At 43.4% G+C, this 21535-nt stretch overlaps 2 protein-coding genes across 6 annotated transcripts in view; one reads left to right on the plus strand and one right to left on the minus strand.

Moving 5' to 3' along the window:
- The window catches only part of RBM25 (RNA binding motif protein 25), a 34279-nt gene extending 20398 nt beyond the window's left edge, over positions 1-13881 (minus strand). For both annotated transcript variants that reach the window (XM_042790833.1, XM_042790832.1), the window contains exons 1-5: positions 13737-13881; positions 6507-6627; positions 2719-2768; positions 1126-1296; positions 755-812 (exon numbers count right to left, since the gene is read on the minus strand). In XM_042790833.1, coding sequence (XP_042646767.1) covers positions 755-812; positions 1126-1296; positions 2719-2768; positions 6507-6612 — 385 coding nt within the window. In that variant the 5' untranslated portion in view covers positions 6613-6627; positions 13737-13881. The remainder of the gene's footprint in view (positions 1-754; positions 813-1125; positions 1297-2718; positions 2769-6506; positions 6628-13736) is intronic.
- A 5335-nt stretch (positions 13882-19216) lies between these two features.
- Positions 19217-21535, plus strand: part of ZFYVE1 (zinc finger FYVE-type containing 1) — a 28010-nt gene continuing 25691 nt past the window's right edge. The window contains exons 1-2 of one of the 4 annotated variants that reach the window (XM_032984671.2): positions 19217-19484; positions 20535-21445. In XM_032984671.2, coding sequence (XP_032840562.1) covers positions 20951-21445 — 495 coding nt within the window. In that variant the 5' untranslated portion in view covers positions 19217-19484; positions 20535-20950. The other 3 variants (XM_032984672.2, XM_042791269.1, XM_042791271.1) reach the window with 3 other exon arrangements.

The following is a 21535-nucleotide window of genomic DNA, read 5'->3' on the forward strand; positions in this document are numbered from 1 at the left end:
TTGTCTGAAGACTAACGATATCTATTGACAGCTCATTGTTAACCTAAAGACGGGTATTTCAAACTAGGTTCTGCACAACAGTTACAGAAAGTTGTACTTGAGAAAAAACACCTTATGAGAACAAAATAAAACAAAGAATGATCTCTAGGAAAGCTGAAGAAACTGAGTTACATCTTAAAAAATAATTAAAAAACAAAACAAAACAAAACACCGAGGGAAGATATGAAAATACTAACAGCAAAAGATAGTAACCAAAATTGTTTCCTGTATCCACTGGATAAAGGTCACAAGAAAAAATACATCAGTTGAACCAATAATTCACTTTGCTGATAGGGAGGGAAGATAAATTTTACATCAGGAAAACCTCCTTAAGAGAGAAAGATAACACATAGTAATGGCAGAGACTATTAAGTGTTGCAAATACTCTCCTTTGGAGGTTAAGTCCAAACTGGTAAACCTTTCCCAGGGATGGTCTATAAACTCCTGATTCAGTCTCAGAACAGAAAGGTGAGCAAAATTAGGCCCCCAACACATTTTCCCATTTAACCTTTCTCAATTTTTTTTTTGTTCTGTCTCAATTCCAGGGACAGAAAATACTAGTCCTTTACTAGGAAGTATTTAGCAGTTATGTATCATATACAATATCTTCAAAATGTAAAAGTATTAAGGATAGCAATGTGTCAGACATTTTAAAAGCTGCCAGGTAGTAAATACAAGAGTCTGACTAGAGATTTTGAAAAGTATGAACCATTACCTTGAAGTTTTCCAGATGCTCCTTGTACTCTCTTCCAACTCAAAACCAAGCCACATTTCTGCATTAAAGATAAACATTATTAACTAAATATTGTTTATTTCAACACATTACAAAAACTTAACCACTTATTGCAAAAGATAACATGTAAAAAGGGTAGACACTACTAAAAGTAAAATATGTCTCTGTTCACTGACATCTACAGCTTAAAAAAAACCTGTACTCTTCACTTACTGACTTTAAACTTGCACATAATGGACTGCTATTCCAGTGAGTGGGACTAGCTCTGCTTTTAGTTTCAATCCACTGTTTGTGGGTCATTACTTCATCCGTTAGCCAGGGATAAAATTTAACAAGCATTCTACTGTACTTACTGCTAAAAGCTGCCGTATGAGCATGTCTGAGGCCTTCTCAGAAATGTTGCCTACAAAAACGGTGGTAGTGGGACCGCTGTTTTCATCGTTTTCTTTGTTCTTTAAGCCAGGATGTTCTTTTCTGGCTCCCAAATGTTTTCCCACCATAGACACTGTGGTAGGAACTAATACCTAGAAAGAGGAGAGGGTGTAAAATAAGGGTGTTGGGTTGTTTGTATTTTTATTTAAATCCGTAAGATGAAAGAATTGGGGATGCACATGTTTTTAAAAATTAAATTTTTCTATGAACCTTAGTTAGGCTTATGGAGTGATACACCAAAAAGTGGTTCAGGCTTTAACACTTTATAAAACACAATAAAATTTGCAATTTTCTGGCAAAGACAGACAGGAGAAAAAAGGTGTACCTGAACATGGCTACGGGAAGGTCTTAAGGTGAGCATACAGTAACATTAGGTATTATTTCTTCTACAAGTAATTAATTTGCAACATTTGAGTCACTGGAAGTTGAAGTACCTTACCTAACAGTGTAAAAAGCAAGCTGCAAATGGAAGAGTAACTTGGATTCAAAAGGTTTCAATGGACATATGACAGTCTTAAAGCTTTCCTAGAGTGAATAAACACTGCTTTATTTAATCAATACACAACCCAAAGCCTCTTTGGGTTAAGGAGCAAACATCTGTAAAAAACTGTACAGAGACAGGCACAATCATATGTTCCATTGTGCTGCACCCCTCTCCTTCCATCTAAGATTTAACAATACATATGCACCAAGTCCCTCTTCTCAAAACACCCTTTAAAAGTGTCACTTAAAATTTACTTTAATCAGTAAACGGAATAATGCATTTGTTCCAGTATTTTTGTCTTAAATATACTGGTTACCATGAACATATCCTCCTGTAACAGATAATACAATTTTGGGGAGATTTCACTTACGCAAAATCATAGAAATGGTAATTCACCTTGAAGCCAGGAAATAACCTTTATATCTTAGAGAGTGATTTCTTCCACCCCATAAATCAAACTTTCCTTCCAACTAGAAATTAGTGAGACAAAGAGTTCCTTCTCTCATATGCTCTTCCATAGATACATACTACATGGCAACTATTCCCTCCCCTCCAACAAGGGGAAAGAGAGCTTGTTTGTAAGCTTGCCAACCCACATCTTTCTATCTAACTCAGCAGTCCTGCACGATGGCCTTAGAAACCTGGATGAGGTGATGTCTCCAGAGCACTGTTAGGCCAACAAACTCAAAAGCAAGAGACCTGGAATCTAACTGAACTTACTGTATTGCACAGGAAGGCCACGTGTGACCCAAAGGCAAAGCCTAAATCATTGTATTTGAGAGAAGTACATCTTCTTGCAAGAACAGTAATCACTTCACCTTTGCAACTAGCAGCTCCAGATATTATTTCAAATTTTGTCTAGGTCAGAAATTAGCATAAAATTTGCATAATAGTTGCATTTAAAGTGAAGCATTTCCTTTCATAGTATGAACTCCAGTGGAATAGAGCAAAACAAAAATACTGATGACATCCACTAAATTTTACTCTCCATTTTATTTTGCTACCGTCTCATCCCCATTGTAATACTTACAGTTGGAGCAGGAGCCATTATGCCCATTGGTACAGGAATCATAGGGGTCCCTAAGAAAGACAAGACATTAACATTAGTCTGCCCTGTTGAGATTACTGATGAATAAAAATAAACTGATCACAGACATGATTTCCAAACCAGACAGCAATTTTGGTCAAATAAGAATTTCACAGTACTGATTACCAGTAATTCCTTAAGAATTCAAGCACAGCCCAAGTACACCAACATACCACGTCCATCCTGGTCACTTTTAACATGTTACCATTTCAACTTTGTGACAAACAAATCTATTTTCAAGGCACATTCAAACCACTGTACTGTTCTAGAAGATAGCCCTGTGATGGATGAGGCAGGGAATTCCATAAACAGAGAGCAAAAGCAGCTAGAGGCCTACAGGCAATAATCTCAGTCCCGACTTGCTCAATTCTTATAGTATAATCGATTCTGCATACAGCTCAGGGATGACGTCCTATAGAAAATGCCACCAGACTTCAAGCTGCTATTTATGGAATAGTTTTATAAAGGCAGCGTAAAAAACCCTCAATCCAGAAGCTCCCTACCTGCTGAATACTTGACTTGGCAGTCTCTAAAACTTAATTTGCAGTATTTAATCAAGTAAAACCATGCAATACCCTCCTTCCCACTACTAAATTCACTGGCAACTTTAAGTACTATCATGTGAGCCAATATCATAATAAAGGCTATTTATCCTTCCATGCCAGCTGCTAGAGGAAGTTAAAGATATTAAGTGAATGGATTTCAAAACTACTTTCTGGCCAGTAAAGACTTTGAGACTCAAGAACAATCAAGTCAATCTCACATTCTTCAGAGAAATACCCTCCAAGAATCCTAGATCTCTTTTTTCATTATACAAAAATCTTTCTTCATCTTTCACTCTCAATCCTTCTCTTTTGATCCTTTCCTTCGTCTTTCTTTCTGCTGTATTCATAAAATCCTAACCAAACTTCTGCAACTTACTGTTCATGGACTTGTTCCCCCACTTTCTCCAGTGCTTAGTCCTGAAACAACACACCTCCTCAGACACCCTCTCCAGCTTTCTCCTCATTCACTCTGGTTCTGCTTTGATTCCATCATTTATTTTCTCCATCACTCAATCCTCTTCTTCAGTCCCTTCATATTAAAGTCATACTACCTCCTATCCCTCCAAACCATTCAGAGAATCAAAAGGTGTATTGCTCTCCCATGCTCTCAGTTTTAATGCACCATGGCATCTCACAGACCAGGGGAACTACTCCAAGATAGAACTCTGGTTGTGAAGCTCTATAACTATTATAATTATCAAGATGCTGAACTGGGATTTTAAAGTTACAACTCAGTAAAGATACTAGTGTTATCACTGACAGTTCTCTGAAACTATCAGCCCGATGCTCAGCAGAAGCCAGAAAAATCCACTAAAATGTTGGGCATCATCAGTAAACATACTGATAATCAAGACCACAGGTACCATTTAGCTGCTATACAAAACCCTGGTGCTCCTATGCCTTGGCTACTGCCTACAGACCTAGTCTCTGCAGTCCAGGAACAGCACACAGTCTTAGAGAAGAGCAACCGCATGACTTAAGTGTTAAAGCAGCTGGTTTATTAGGAAAGACTACGCTGAGACTCTTCAAGTGTGGAGGTCTGCAAGACATGGAACATGACTGAGTTGTACAAAACCACAAAATGTAACTCACCCAACTCCCACATCAGAACTGGGGCAGGAGTGGGATGCTAAGTAGGCATTGAGTTTAAAGACAGACATAAGAAAGTAGCACTTTACACAGTCGTTAATGAACTTCTTAAGTTTGGTTCAAGAGGCGACAGTGGGGATGGACAGTATCAGAATGTTCATGAATGACGGGTCCAGAAAAAGGTAAAGGAAAAATGAAAGAACATACTCCAACATCCCTAACACTACAGTTATATGAGGGAACAGAATCATAAAGCAGGTATGTGCACGTGCCCACCCTAAATACCACCTTGTATTCCTACTGTCCAGACAATGCATCAGGCTATATGGACTGCTGGTCTGACCCACCACACCATTTCTTACATACCAACCATAATTTTATACATCTTAATGGTATACCATAATCTTCAGAGATGGCAAGAGTTACCAGGATCACCTCCTTATCAAATCTTCCACACTTAAGAGATGGAAATGCTAAAACTTCTTATTTTTAACAGCCGTATTTTTAGCAAAGCAAAACACTTTTCCTAACTTCAGTCTTACACAAGCAAACTGCTATAGCTGAACCTTTTCAAAAAATTATAAGCTAAGGTAACTAGAACATGAAATTTTGGCCAAACAGCTAGCTAAAGATAGCATTATAAGCCACTAAAATTGTGATCTTACATATGGAATCACTTCAGAGTAAGCTTTCATAAAGTCACTGTGGCATTTTCAACCCTATTAATACACTTGTGCTAAGAAATGAAAGATCCATATACTCTACGTGTTGAAATATGCTATCTGCACAGGTAGGCAAATCATATTTCTAGTGTGTAGAGAAAAATTTAATTCTCACCTAATACCAGGCTCTTCCACTCTACATACTGTTTGGATTACTAATACTGGAACAAGACTATTTATATAAAAAGTCAAACACAGCAAGAGAACAAAAAGATCTTTGATGCACATGTTAAGAAGCAAATGTTCAGAGCAGAAACTCATATCAGGCATTTTGAAATATTCTTCAGAAAGTTATTTTTAAAAGTATTTGGTGTTTTTCACACTAGTACATATAAACTGGAGCTAGCAAACAATAAAAGGTATGGTTTTAAAATTTTACCTGAAAATTCTGATGGCAGAATGCTACCTAATCAAGAACTCTGCCTTTAGCAGAAAAATAGATAATGTCTCATGAATCTCAGGAAAAAAAAACTTTAGAAAAATTAATGTAAGTAAGGATTAGCCTGATGAATGGATGTGTACAAACCATTCCAGAGTTCAGCCATCTGGTTTTTGAATGCCTTTATTGTCTACAAAACACTTGTGCACAACACAGCTTAAGACCATACAGACAGGAGTTATTTTCTGCAGCCCTTGTGATGAATTTTAAAGGGGTAACTCTCTGATGTATTCCTCTCTCCCACTCGCTCTGTGGTCTCCTGCCTTCAGTTACTGTTATCTATGCCGGCAACGTACATAAAGAAGGTGGTTCCAGACCAATGAATTCAAGTGTAATCGCAAAAAACAGAGGCTGATCTTACAGATAAACAAAGGAAAAAAAAAGTGGGATTAATTTTGCAAATATTAGAAGGAACGAGGAACAAACAGTAAGTTTGCAAGATGTGTGGAGGAAAGTATGGAAGAAGCAGAAGAAAAGAAAGGGGGGCTTACAAAAAAGCGGAGAAAACCAATGCAAAATGTTGTACCTTCTCTAAAAGTTACTCCTATATTTTCACACCATGCACACTCAGTGTATCCAGGTGTTTCCAAAGGCTATTACAACGTCTTGTTTGAAAGTAACTGAAAATCATGGTCTGCTGTCAAAACAGCGGCTCTTAGAACACTTAGCCTTAACAAAATTCACCACCTAGCTTCAGCCTCGGAACAAAGGTCCAAGACAAAGTCCGGTATTGACTCTAATGGTTTGTTTTCTGGTCAGAAGTAAGCAGCTTTTGGTAGACCAAAAGGAACTTGCTCACATGACGTGATCTGTGGGAAAACTAGAAACTCAACTGCAATGTACATGAATCACAGTTATTGAAATAAATTAAGAGCCAGTAACTTTAGTAAATAATGCAATTCAGAATAAAAGGAAATTTACTTCTACATAACTTACCAGGAGGTACAGGTGGAGGAAAGCCAGGGAACTGTGGAGGTGGGATCCCTGGTGGAAGCGTTGGGATTCCCATAGGAGGGCGATTCAAATGAGGTGGAAAAGACATTCTTCCAGTCACAATCTGACAAAAAGATAGAAAAGGAAACTTGTAGTAGTCAGTTCCCAAACAGAAATTACAAAAGCAGTGCAAATGCTAAGTGTCCATAATGATTTTAAGTCTTTACATGGATATTTAACTACAAACGGAAACTATTTTTACTCTTTTTCCCCAGGTTATGAATGTAGTATAAGTCTTCTTCCACAATGAAAAACAGCACTTCTAGGAAAGTGTTTCAGAATGAGGTGAAAGACAAAACTGTATCTGGCACCTCATACCAATGGTTTACAAGGAGTGAGAATTAAACATCATTTAACAGTTTGTACAACTTCTTTAAAGTAAAGCTATCTTTGCAGTATCTGAAAACAGAAGTAATCTTATAATACATTTTCAGTAAGGCAAGCAGTTCTCTTGTAAAATAAATGATCACACACAATACAGCTGGGGAACAAGATGAGAGAAAGAACTAACACATCCTGATGTTCAGCATTAACAGGATTTCCAAATTCCAGCACAGAGACAGTTAAAAGCTTGGAAGAGGGTTCTCTGATCTATTTTTAACTTCCCAGTTCACACATCTTCTAGAGCTCAAGTTGGACTGTAGCCCATGAGCTGAGAGTCAGTACACTACCATGAAGAGTAAAGGTTGTTTTAACATCATTTGCTTTTCAGATGATTATTATGTGTGTATTACTGACCCTGTAACGGACAACACCAGATAATAAAAAAAATCAAGATCACTCTTAACACAACTAGTGAGGCATGTATTCTTGCTTCCAATATTATCTCAGCAACCTTACATGGTGAAGTCTTCAAAAAAAGTTGGCCCTCAGTTCCAGTAAAAACAAAATTGGTCACCAGTATTACTGCTGAACATATAGGTGCATTCATACTGCAGTGAGGAAGCACTGGAGGAACTTCAAACCCACTGGACTGTGTGGATACAAATCACAAAGACACCACGTTACAAGCAACGGGAGCCCAGGTAGCTGTCTGTGCAAACATCTGTGTTTCTCAATGGCCTGCCTGTACAGACTGCTTTACAACCTACAGTACCGTATCTTCCCTGCAATAGTTTTCCAAACAGGCAACCACAAGTCAAAAATCAAAGCAGGCAGACTTGAGAAAAAGAGTTATGATAAGAAAAATTCTGATACATACAACAGACCTGTAGATTATAAACTACTTTCCCCAGCTTCCTGGCACTGAACACTCAAGAAAGAGGAAATGAGCTTTGCTGGACAGAGGTGTGTCTTCCATGCATGTGCAATAGCAAGCAGTTAATGACAGCCTTAAATACCAGAAGTAAGAACTAGTATCAGTACTCTACTACAATAGTAGACATATTTGAAAGAGCTAAAATATTATAGTAAGAGAATCATGTAACAAAACTATTCCCAGAGAGCCTGGAAACAACTATGAGAGAGAAATGTATATAGTGGACCAGAGAAGATGAAAGGGAAACACAAATGTATTTGGCAATACCTCTGAACATCACAACTTACTTATTCTGGTATAAGAACACTTAAATGACCCTACAGCATAATTCACTCAGTCACATTTACAAGAGGTTCATGATAATGGCATTCATTAATTGGGCCCAAAGGGCATTCCTCAACATCTAACCAAGAGAAAAGATAAATGCTCCTGTAACACAAGGTCTAAGATGGTAGAAGAAACATGAGAACAAAAGCAAGCATTCCTTCAACAGTTCAGTAAAGATTATTGTATGAAATATAGCAAACATAAAACCTTCCCTTCACTCCCCTTAGAATCCATATGCCCTAGAACACACCTCCTTTCTGTTACTCTTGAATTTTAAATATGGAATGGGCAAGAAAAAGCAGCAGAAGCGTACTGACAAAACATTTTAGGTGGAAGAACACTGTTTACTGTCTCTACAGACTACATGCACATCAGCCAACACTCCTCTACAACGTGAAGCTTGGATGGTGTGGAAGGGAACCAAACTCCTTTATCTGCCTTGGTATCACCATTTGAAACTTTTTCACCAAAAAATAGCCAACAGTCCCAGGAAAGGCAGGAAACTAAGATCTCTGAGGCTCTCAGTCCTTATCTATATTCCACGCTGACAGACAAGTGGATGAAATTCAAAGCTGTTTTGGGGCAGAACAGTAGAGCAATAAGCTATTGGGTCTGAGATGGTACTAAACAGGCTACAATAGTGTTACACCATCTGAGGTCCAGAAGACATTAAGGAGTAGTCTGTTAAACAAAAAAGAACCACTGGGAAAGCAATTTTCCAGGCTGCCTGTAGGTGCACAGTCCCTTCTCTTTCTCCGACAGGCACTTTGTCAGAGACACCATTTTGGAGAAGCTAAAAAAAAAGCTTAGGGACTAAGAGGTGCAACAGTTGTTTGAAATAAAAGATGCTGAAACATACTGTACTCAATGGATGTTACATACGCACGGAGGCAAATTTGGGGTTTTTAAAACTTGAAATAAAAAAAAAAAGCAAAGATTTAGCAGTCAGTGAAGTAATTGTTACTGCATAAAAGGAACAAGACTGTAAGAACAGATCAAATTTAGTCTTTCAAGCTTCTAGTCAGATGATGGGAAACACACCATTATCTGTAGGCTTCGACAACCGATTTTACTTAAAGCACTCTGATCTTATTTTTTTTTTTCCATATTTGTACACTTATTTTCACAGCAGCTAGAAAGCTGCCCTGTTACTGACTTTAATTCTTGCACGGACCAATCCTAGGCACCTTTGCTGCCTGTGATCAACACCAGACCTAAAGAAAGCCTCGGTCTCTTCCTTGCTACTATATGTAACTACCAATGTGAAACTGGCGGACTGAACAGTTAAATTCTGTTTCCGTTATGAAAACTGTGAGGATCAACAGATACCAACATTGAAACTGCTCACTGGAGAAGCAAGAGATCTGGAAGAGAGAAGATGTATCCAGTTTGTCGCAGCAGCCAAGATGATACAATGAAGGGAACTACTTAACACTTTTTTCTTTTGTCAGCAGCTAGACAACACACAAGAAATGTACATACTCTTCCAACAGAGGGGCCTCTGACATCAAATCTGTAAGCAATTACAAACCAGTGGGTTAGGTATGGTAAGTTATAAGATGCTAAGCTGGGTCTAGGTAGAATACACTTGTAGAAGTCTCAGGAACAGTATCTTGAACTTCCATGCAGCCTGTCCTACTACCCCGCCAGTACAGCTCAGGGATCAGTGTCTGATACATTTCCTGTGGTCTCAGTATTGTATATGGTGATCACCAAATTTCCCCAATATGTGCAAATGTGTAAGTAAGGAACTAAACAGTCCTGAGATATTTTTAAAACCTCTGTCGAAGGTATTACCTCAAGTGAAATCGGATGTAAGCTGCATTCTTGATAGCTGCATTTTAACTAGCAGCTCTGACAGATTAATTTGTGTGGATGTTACAGTGGTCACAAAGATACAGGGGTAGGGAAAGCAGTGAGCATCTGGCCTGATGCCATTCAAAATATTGAAATAACAACATCTTCAGCCCCCAAAATGATGGATTTATGTCAGGTCTCTAACTGAAAGCATAGTCAATTTAGGCTATGTCCATGCCCGCAAGCAGGGCAGTACAACAGGAATGGGTCTGTTAATCAAAACAGATGGAACTGAGACCTTTAATGTCCACACTACATGTTTTGGGGAGGTCTGTCCCACTGACAAATGCCCATTTGCAGGTAAAAGTGCATTTTTCAACACATTTTCATCCAAAAGGAACCCAGTTCATCCACTGGAATAGTAGAAACCAATGTGAAAAAAAGTTTCCCAAGTGAGGACTACTGAGAGACTTCCTTCAAAAGCACACTCCTGATCCAAGTTAACACAGGAATGCATGTGCACGCTTTACTGGCCTTAGGCAATTTTTGTAAACTGCAGATTACTGATGTCTTGGATGGCAAAATACCTAAACTTACTTTAAGCAGGCCCAGCTCAAATCCAACCCGAGCTATTAACTAAAGCAAGTGCTGCACAATCACAGCTATAATATTCCAGGTTCAACTTTGGCCTAGAAGGAGTTCAGCTGCTTTCACACACTACTCTTTTGAGTTAATAGGTCCTGGTGGAACCAAACACCACGCAGAGCCAACTGCACCAATCTTCTGAAACTCTGAGAGAGTCCAGAGATACCCATATGTCTCTACGGTTTGGTAAAATCCACTGAGACTTGTTAATGCTGAGCCGGTGCTAGCCCTGCTGGGACAGAGCTCTGTCTGCTAGAAGCCGGCTAGCTCTGACACACAACTTAGGACTGCATGGGGCTGGCTGGAGGGCATGCTGGACTCCAGTATCTGAGACCACACAAAACTCAAAATTACTACTAAACAAGGGGCGCCGACATTCATACGTTGCTGCCCTGTGCTGCTTTATTATTGCTGGCCCCCAAAAGTCCCACTAAGAGGGGACTGGCTATAAGAGAAGATTGTACTCGTCTGGCTGCACTGTAATTTTTTAAAAAATCATAGTATTCTTTAAAGTCCTTTGTTTTTTTTTAATTTATTCCTTTTTTTTTAATAAAGAGGTGAAGAGATATGTCAAAAACAGAATGTAAGTTTAATAAAAATCAATGGTAACTGATTTATTTTAACCTGACAATTATATCACCTACTCAGGGCAGCACCACAATTCCACCAGTGTCACAGGATTAATCTCGTCGTATCTCTGTGTTTACACACTGTAACTTCTATTTTAAAACCTGCAAAACATTTTAACCATTTTCAAAACAGTGAGGTTCCCCATGAAGCAGTTAGAATACTTACTATTGAGCTGCTGTTATACTAAAGTTAAAATTAACTGTAAAAATCCTGAAGTCTTAGTGCATAAACAAATTTAAATGTGTTTTCAGAATACGTACATGTAGTGTCATAAGAGCAGTGACTGTATGACTGATCTAGCTTGACTTCATTTTCTCTGATTTTAACTTCTCTCCAACATTTTCCCCAGACAATTGCTCTGCACCACAAAAAAATCTGTACACTTATTCTAGACTAAGTTGCATGAAATAGTTTGGCTAGCTAACCTCCAAAATAAGGGAGCAGTAAGTGCAAAACTTGTTTGGAACTTTGTTAAAACTGAACTATAATCCAGCTTTGATTAGAATCGTATTTTTAGATTATTACAAGAGCACCTGACAAAATCCACATGTAAGGTAAGTATGTAACACTATGATCTTTAGTAACACCCTGGTTAAAGAGATGTTATACCAAGATACCTGATTTGTATATCCATGTTATTATGTTTCACTGAAATGTCCCTATAGAAAAGCTTTCACACAAAAATGTTCTTCATGCTTTTTAAGAATTACAGTAATTCCTATTAAAGATTGTACAATGTTTTGGCATTTGATTCTAGTGTCAATACCTAGGCAGCAGAGAGTTAATAATAACTTCCTCTAATTTATGACAAAATATTTTATACCTTTTGTGTCATACAATGGGTGCAGCTGAGAAATGAATTTTTGAAAGCAACTGAAGAAAACATGCAGTAAACCAACCTATTCAAGTCAGTGCTATCACACTGGCTTTTACATCAGTCTCTACATGACCTATAGATTTTTAAGCCATTCCGTTATAAAAATAAATAACCTCTTAGTTTGTCAGTCATTTGAGATACTTTTTATATTATTGCTTCTCACAAAAAAAAAAAACCAACCCTCCCTAAAGGAAAAATCTTTTTATTTCAAGATGATTCTCTCAGTGAAAATGTCCACTTTTTCATAGAGCCCTCCAGTTTCCTCCGAAACTGCCTGCAAGCTAAGGCAGGCATCAGTGTCAAACACAACAGACATGGGGAGAGATAAAACAGATCAGATATTTTCTAAGTATATTTATTCCTGAACAAATTAAACTAATATTTGCTCAAGCCTATTTTTCAGAGGTGATCTAGAAAGTGTTCACTAGTCACCACAGAATTAAGTTGCGTTCCAATTTGTTGCTATGAAGCAACCCAAAAAGCAACATGCTTATCCAAACAAAAGCCTCAGTCTGAAAGCCCTTTAACTAGGGCTCAGTCAAGCTCCATCACCAGAACTTTAGGATCTTTTAGTTTCCAATTCTGTGCCTGTGCACCCATACAAAGCCCTCATCAGTCAAATAACTGACTCTTCACTGTAACTCTGCTATTAACTCTTCCCAAAACACAAACATGGCTGTGGCATTGCAACATTTATGTAAACGAGTGCTCAAGAGACAGAAGCAGAAATATGTGAAGCGCTATGTACAACGCCACTTCTTTACAGGGAAAGTAATAAACTGTCCTTTCGTCCTTCTTCAAATTTTTTCTGGACCATCTTCCATAAATGCCGATGCAATAGCTGAAACAACGCTTTCTTGCCCCCCTCCTTACTAAAAATGCACGTGCATACATTTTAATCTGAATAAACCGAGAGCTGTACAACTTTAAGATTTCACTTCCTGTAAGCCCATTAAAAAAAAAAAAAAAAAAAAAAAAAAAGTTGTATTCGGGATTTTCTCTGTATTTAAACAAGAATCCCTCTTTTCCTTCAGGTAGACAAAAGTCTTTCCATATAATGAGAAAAAACATCATAAGAAAAACATGCCAACAAATACACGTCACAACCGACAGGGATGAATCACTCCGATTCCTTTATGCACAAGCTCCTCACACGTGTTTTGAGGTGACCACCCCAGCCCACTCGAAGGACATTAACTTCCCTGCCGCGGTACCGCCGCAAAACGTTTCCTCGCATGACCCGCTTCCCCGACATCGGAAAGCAAAAATCCCACCCGCGGTCCGAGTCGGCCCGGCCCAGGCCGGGGAGCGGTTTCGGGCGGCGGCAAAGCTCCGCCACGGGATCGTCCGCTCCCCGCCGAGAGGCGCAGGGGCCTCGTCCCGAGCGTGCGGCGGGTTCCCCTCGCCCTTCCGCGGCGCCGCCCGCCGCCCCCGGGAGGCGGAAAGGGCTCCCACGCCTCCTGGGCGGGAGAGGAAGCGAGAGGCCCCCGCCGCCCTCCCGCCAGCCCCTCCCCGGGCCCGCTCGGCCCGGGCCGCCTCCCGTCACGGCCTAAGGGTGCGGGGGCGCGGCCTCCACTCAGCAGGCGGCTGAAGCGCCGCCGACTTCCCTCTCCCTCCCTCCCCCCGTTCCACTTCTCACCCCTTGGCTGCGGAGCGGGAGCAGCGCCCGGGGATGACGCAGGGAGAGGCCGCGGGGCCGCCTGAGGCCCGGCCGGGGAAGCCGCGGGCGCCGCTAGGCCGCCGCCACACCGCGCCGAGCCGCCACCGCCGCGCTGCGCACGGTCATGTGACCCGCCCCTTCCGGGCGGCCGCCCGACCTGCACCGCGCCGCGCACGACCATAGAGGTGGCAGGGCCAGAGCGCCCTCCCGCGCCGCGCCAGCACAATAACGCGCCACACCATAGAGCGGCGTCGGCTAGAAGGGCGAGGGGGGTGGAGAGGAAGGCGTCCTGGCCGCCATCTTTGCTAGGGGCAGGCGATGCGGCGCCTCGACCCTGCCCTGAGCTTCGCCATCTTGAGGTCAAGTCCCGTCGCTTGGGGCTGCCGGCGGCAGAGGCACGGGAGGTTGGAGGCCCTGAGGAGCCTTCGGCTGTGGGCTGGTGGCGGCTGAGGGCGCTGCGGCCGGCGCCAGACCCGCTAGTGCGGGGCGCCATTTCGGGCCGGGCTGCACTGCGACCCAGCCATGACGACCTGCACCTGCAGGCACAGCCGCCTGCGAAGTAGCGCCTGTTGCTTATTTTTAAATAAAGCGGGGTGTGGGTGTGTGTGTGTGTGTGTAATACGTGTTCTGGTCGTGTTCAGCAAATTTTAAGGGCCTAGAAATCTAAAACAAAATGCAGTCTTAGTGAGTATATGTGAAGATAAAGAATCATAAGAGCAGTTTGGGTTGGAAGGGACCTTAAAGATCATCTGGTTCCAACCCCCCTGCCCCGGGCAGGGACACCTTCCCCCAGCCCAGGGTGCTCCCAGCCCCGTCCAACCTGGCCTTGAACCCTTCCAGGGAGGGGGCAGCCACAGCTGCTCTGGGCACCCTGGGCCAGCGCCTCACCACCCTCGCAGGGAAGAATTTCTTCCTGGTATCTAATCTAAATCTACTCTCTTTCAGTTTTAAACCATTGATGTTCATCCTGTTGCTACAGGCCCTACTAAAAAGTCTGTCCCTATCTTTCTTACAAGCTCCCTTTAAGTATTGAAAGGCTGCAATCAGGTCTCCCCGAAGCCTTCCCTTCTCCAGGCTGAACACTCCCAGCTCTCTCAGCCTGTCCTCACAGGAGAGGTGCTCCAGCCCCCCGATCACTGCTGGGGCCTCTTCTGGACCTGCTCCAATAAGTCCACATCTTTCCTGTGCTGAGGACCCCGGAGCTGGACTCAGCACTCTGGGTGGGTGGGGGGTGGGGGGTGTGATAAGTAATAGAAGATTTTTGCTTTTGCTAAAAGTAATTAAACAATTACTTCTTAGGCTAAAGCTATTATTAGTACAATGATCCAAATTTTAAGAAAAGTAAAAGACTTTACTACTGGGAAAAGGGGGGAATTGATCTGAGGAAACACCAACCTAACAGCCCCCCCTCTTGGGATGCTCACCAGATGGTCCATATCAAAGGATGGTAACTCCTTTGCAATGGATTGAGAAAGAACAGAATGGGCCATCTCTGGTATCCCTTGTCCTTGAGATAAGAGAGGAACTGAAACCACTGAGCCATAAAAGACAAAGGAGCTGCAAATTGGCCCAGACTTGAAGGACAAGGTGTACATGACCACAGGACTGAAGAAAGAAGATAAGATTGTAGAATAAGCCAGGAGGCTGCTGAAGGTGTTGAAATGGCAGCTGGGTGGATAAAAGGGGGTTTGAAACTTAAACAATTTGGTGAGCCTGGACGGAGCAGCGACTCCTCGGCCACCCCAGCACTGCATTTGCTCTCTTACCTTAATAAAGATTCATTAATCCATATTTGGATGTGATTGGCCTTAATCTACCTATAACAGGGGTGTCTCACCAGAGCAGAGCAGAGGAGGAGAATCCCCTCCCTCGACTTGCTGACCACTCTGCTTTTGGTGCAGCCCAGGATACAGTTGGCTTTCATGGAAGGCTGTATCTCTGCTTAAAAAAATAAATAAAAAAAAAGGATTTATAGAGCAGAAATAGCAAGCACCAGTGTCTTAGGCAGCCATATGCTCAGCAAAAAGATGTCACTTTTCTACAAAGCAGTTGGGCCTCTCCCTGGTCTGCAGCTGGTAGTTTCCCTGACCTACTTTCAGCATTTAGACTACATTAAAAGACAATTTGAAGTATACAGTTCCCCCCAATGTTACATGCGAGACCGTAGTTGCTGTAGTTCCCACAAGGATGGCAAGCAATTGGAAATGGAAAGAGGAAGTGACTGTGAATGGAAGGAAGGGGGTTTACAGACAATACTGAGGTAGACCATAACATGAGTATATGCGCACAAAGTTGTTTAAAACATTTTGGATCAGCTAGGGGAAAAAAAAAAAAATTACTATCTCTATATTACATTTTCCACTGTTTATATACAGTTTAAGGAAAAGTGCTCAAGACAGGAGTCTAATGACACAATCCCCTCCACCTGTAATGGCAAGGAAAGCATTCAAAGTAGACACTGTTGACTTCTTCAGAACAAAGCAGAGTAAATCTATCTGACTGAACAGTCAACAACTGAGCTGGAACTAATGTCCTGTTCATCACCTTGCTTTACAAGATGATGTGCAAGGGTAAATATTTTAGCAGTACCAGGTTTAGGAAATACCTCAAGATTGAATGCAATTCCTTCCCCCATCAGAAACAGCATTTTCACTTTCTATTAATCACAACTCATTCCATGCAGCCTGCATATCCCCCTTCAACTAATACAGGTTTAGTAACTGCAATACTGACTACTGTTAATATTTAAAATAATTTATAAACATACCTAGGTAGGTAAAAATGGTACTCATTTTGCAGCTTGCAGGAAAACCAAGGAAAAGAGAAAGGGCATAAAAAGCATCTTCTGAGTTTCCTGTTTCTATGCTGTTGTCTCAGATAGAAACTGTTACCTGCTTTAAAAAGAAACGTGAAATCCAAACTCACTTGTACTGCTATAACAAGATTTTATTTACTGGAAACATTGCAAAGGCTTTCCTAATTTAGACTATTTTTAGACCATCTATTTTGTTTAGCCAGAGAAACAGACCATTTTGCATTTACTCTCCTTGTACAAATCATGAACATCAGCCTCCAGTATCCTTCCTAAACAAGGAAAAATAGGATCAGAAGCATCCAGTAAAAATATCTACTTCCACATCTCTACTCTTTCTGCTATTGAATTTTAGAATTACCTACAACTAAACCTATCCATGTTATTTTTCACCCTCCAGTTGTGAAACTGAGATCCCACTTTCCAGATACTGATCACAGTTCATTTTATTCAGTTCCACACTGCGGAGTCCTGAGTTTCATGCTCAAGCCAATCAAGAAGAGTGCAGTAGATGGCTTTAATATTAAAAGCCAAAATTAAAAGAGGTGCTTTTTATGTTTGCATATTGTTTTGCATTTCAAGAGTGAGAGATGGTTCCAGACATGCTAGGCAGCATCACAGGGAACAGAAGTTAAATTGTTTCTAGTCTATGCAACATTTTAAGTGTTTTATGGGTGAAACAGAGTTCTAGTCCACAGCTCCAGAATGACTGGGTAAAAAGGATCCACTACAGCAGAGGAGTATGGTCTTTATAAAACTGTGACTAATCACTGGGATCCTGGATCCTTACTGCCTAGCTGCTCTATCCCGTGCAGTTTCCTCTCTCTTCGGTATGTGCTATGTTACACAGAAATCAATAAAACTGGTTTTCAAGGAGCAGCTGGAATTTATTTTTGACATACAACAAAGCCAAATTTACAGTTATAAGGAGGGCATTTAAAAGATAAATTAAATCTACACTTCTCATTCCAGGAGGAACAGTGCTGCAATTTTTTCTAAGTAGGAAACAGTGGGGGATGGAAGTTTAGGCTTTATGCAGAAAGTAATGCCCAGGGCAACTTTGTATATTTTTGTAGTATTTTAAATAAAAGTAGCCTTCAAGCGTACTTTTTTTGACACCATGGAATGAATAACTGGGTTTTGTCTTCTCTTCCTCATATCCTTTAATTGCTCTCTCTAGCACATTACCAGTCTAAATAGACCCACTTAGAGGAAGATAGCTTAGATGCCAAACTCTCATTGATTTATTCCTTGATTCCCTGTGAATAGCATTATGAGAATTAAAAGTTTCTACCTCATATGTTTTAAATATATACGCTATCCAGAGTTTTTTTCACTCTGAAGGCATTTGGTTCAGCAAACGTTTGTTCCTATGGATGTCAGTTTACTGACTATTTTTGATTACTTTTTTTTCTGCAAAATACTGAGTGAAAATACATTACAAAAGAGAACAGGGAAGACAGTTACTGTTCCAGTCTTCACTCATTCATTATCACTAAACTGCGTAGAAGAGAAATAGATAAACTATGTATATACCTAGTTCCACAAATATATATAGTAGAATCTGCACATAGATAGTAGAACAAAAATCCTTCAGCAATACACTTGAATTCTGTCAGGGCCTTGCTCACTCCTAGTGTTAGGAACTTCCCCCATGCCTCATTTTTGTGGTAATTGGTCCTGCTGACTCAGTTTTGTGAAATGATATTTCACCTTACAAAAGGTGAACTCACAATCACTGTCTGCATGGATATCCAGTTATGTAATTTGGCTCCCTCTCAAAATTATTTGTATACAACCAAACCAGGGGACCAGACAACAGGGCATGTTAGAGCTGCCTGTCTATAGTTATCAACATGTAAAGTCCACTGAAGTGAAAGAGCACATCTCTTTCCTCCAGTGAGGTGTCCATTAGCATTAGATCCAAGCATCCAGCCCAAAACTCTGGTTACTTTAGAAGAGAAATTGCTTGTGCACTGGCTACACAACAAAAATATTTTCTCACGTTACCTAAATCACAGACTTTGGGAAACATGTACAGCCAACGGAAAATAACTTGCCCTTTTCTTGTAGCACCCTGCCCTTTCCAGCCAGCACCACAAGCCAGAAGCTCACTGCAGCCGTTCCCGGCCGAGGGTACATCCTCACCGCGGGGCTTCTCTGACCATCGCCTTCTGCATCCACCACCCGCTGCCGCAGCGCCAGTTTCTGACCACGGACCTGCCGTTTTTCAGCGGGTGTGTGGCTCTATTTCGGATCTGCAGCCTCTTTCAGCTAAACAAACGGCACCAGTTCACCCACCGGCTGTAGCTACCGTCAAGAAAAAAAAGAAAGGACAATAATGACAGCGGCCGGTAGCGCTCCTTGTCGAAACTTGGTTTAAGCGCCCGCGGGGCGCAGGCGAGCTGGGCTCTGCCTGGGTGAGCACCACGACCCGATCGCTTGCCGGGCCTGGGAGCGGCCACTTGGTCGCTCTCCAGGGGGTGGAAGGAGAGAGCTTCGCTCCGAATTTCATCCCCCAAACACCTGCTGGCGGCTATTTACGCTCCCGCAGCTCCGCCCGCCGGGCGGGGAGACAAAAATAAAGCTGCAGGGAAAAGAAAAAGCTGAGGAGAAGGGGGCGGAAGGGGCAGGAGCCCCAAGCCTTCCCCCCCCCCCCCCCCCCCCCCCAGCCGCCCTGAGGGGCGGGAGCGCCGCCTCACGGCATGGCCGCCGGGGCGGCAGCGCCCTCAGCCCCGCCACCCCGGGAAACCTTCCTGCTCCGCCCCGGGAGCCACAGGCCGGGCCTCGCCGCCCCGGGAACTACACCTCCCGGCAGGCGCCAGGGAGGAGCCGGCGGCTCTCCGTGAGGCAGCGCCGGACTACAGCTCCCGGCGTGCCAGCGCCATTCCGCCCTCCGCCTTCCCGTCTCCGCGGTGAGAAAATAACCCTCAAGTTCCCCGCGATCAGCTGATCCCGGCTGACAACGAGGGGAGCGGGCGGAGGGGGGTGGGGGGGTGCGGGTCCTGCCCTGCCCTCCCGGGCGCCTCGCCTGCATGTTCGGGCCGCCGCCGCGGCCCCTGCGGGAGGAGAACCGGGACACCCCCCCCCCCCCCCCGTCCCCAACACCACCACCCTGGGCGCGGAGGGGGCGGGAGGGAGGAGGAAGAAGCTACGGCCGGGACGCGACTCCTTAGTCACCGGGTGCCGGCGGGAGGAAGGGGAAGAAAGGTGGCCGCCGGCTTGTAAACAATAGCCCGGCTCGCGGCGTCGCCTTTGTTCCCGGCCCCCCCCCTCCCCGCCGAAGCTCCGCGCCCGCTGCCGCCGCTCGGCGGGAGGACGCCGAGGGCTGTCCCGCTCCCTTCCTCCCCGGCCGCCGCTTAGGACGAGGCGGCGCAGCCCCAGGTAGGTGCGAGGCGCCGGTCGGTACCGGCGTTACGTAAGGGCCGCCCGGCCCCGGAGCGGCCGAGCCGCAAGTGCCGTCCGCCGCGGGGCACCGCGACCGGGCCGGGCCGGGCCGCTCCTGCCGCCCTCCCCGCCAGGTCTCCGAAATCAGCCGGGGAGAGCGGGGTGCGCCGGGGGTCGGGGCGGGGGGGCAGGGCCGGGGCCCCGGGCGGCAGCAGGTCGAGACAAAAGCGGCTTCGTGCTCAGCCCGCCCTGAGCGGGCGGGGGGTTCGGGGGCCTGCTGGGGTTATTTGGGGCTGGGGGTGAGGGGGGCAAATCCGTCGTCTGCCAGCCTGGCCGCGGCAGCGAGCGTCCTCAGCCTGCGTTACTAGAAGGAGTGCACAAAGAGAACGGATTTTTGTTTATCTGGCGGAGCACATCAGGAAATTCCCAGCAAATAAATACTGTGAACTCTGAAGGAGGAGCTTAGCTGGGGAGTGAAAGCAGAGAATTTTCTAGTATTGACACAGTCCTCTCTCTGTGTCTGTACATGTGTATGCACTTGTGCATTTCTAACGCCTTTTTTGCCTCTGTGTCACCAGCTGCCTCCCTCCGATCTCTGCGTCAGGGAAATACTTGCCCTATAAGCTGAAGTACACTAGACTTTTTTTTTTTTTTTTTTTTTCTTCCCCTTATCATCACTGAAAATACATTATACAGCTAAGCAGAGAAAGAATGTATACCAGCATTTGGGTATAACAGTCCATGAAACCGGCCACATCGTTTAAGTTTATTTTGGAGAAAGAAAACTTCCTTTGTGCTTAACAAGACTCTTCCTGGGAGGCAGGTCGCTGTATGAATCTTACAGAAACATCTATTATTTAAAACTAAGTACAGACAACATTCCTGTTGAGTTTCGTTCCCCTGTGAAAATACTAAATTTGCAACTGGCTTTTACACATACCATTGTTCAAAAGAGAAACAGGAGGGAAAAACATTGCTTTAAAGAAATCTGAAGATGAGCGCCCACACACAAACTGCAGAGAAAGGACAGAACACAACACTCCTGTGCCAGGAAAGCTATGTTTGCAGTGGGACAGATGAAGCAATCTTTGAATGCGACGAGTGCAGGAGCCTACAGTGCCAGCGTTGTGAAGAAGAGCTGCATCAGCCGGAAAGGTTACGGAACCATGAACGGACCCGAATAAGACCTGGCCATGTCCCATACTGTGACTCCTGCAAAGGTGCCAATGGGAACATAATGCACGCCAGCATGACGGGCTCGAGGCAGATAGCAGCAGTGAGGTGCCAGGTGTGCAAAATCAATCTCTGTGTGGAGTGTCAGAAGAGAACACATGCTGGAGGGAACAGGAGGAAGCACCCCGTGACTGTGTACCATGCTGGCAAAGCCCAAGAGCAGGAAGAGGAGGAGATGGATGAGGAGACCAGGAGAAGGAAGATGACAGAGAAAGTTGTGAGTTTCCTCTTGGTGGATGAAACTGAGGAGATTCAGGTAAGAATTACCGTGGTTTGTTTGAACAGGCAAGATCTTTTAGTTTCTATGTTAGTCTGACAGGTTGCTGTGATGCATGATTAATACTTG

This window comes from Tyto alba, unplaced genomic scaffold (genome assembly GCF_018691265.1).
Source record: "Tyto alba isolate M040663 unplaced genomic scaffold, T.alba_DEE_v4.0 Super-Scaffold_18, whole genome shotgun sequence".
Taxonomy (NCBI): Eukaryota; Metazoa; Chordata; class Aves; order Strigiformes; family Tytonidae; genus Tyto; species Tyto alba.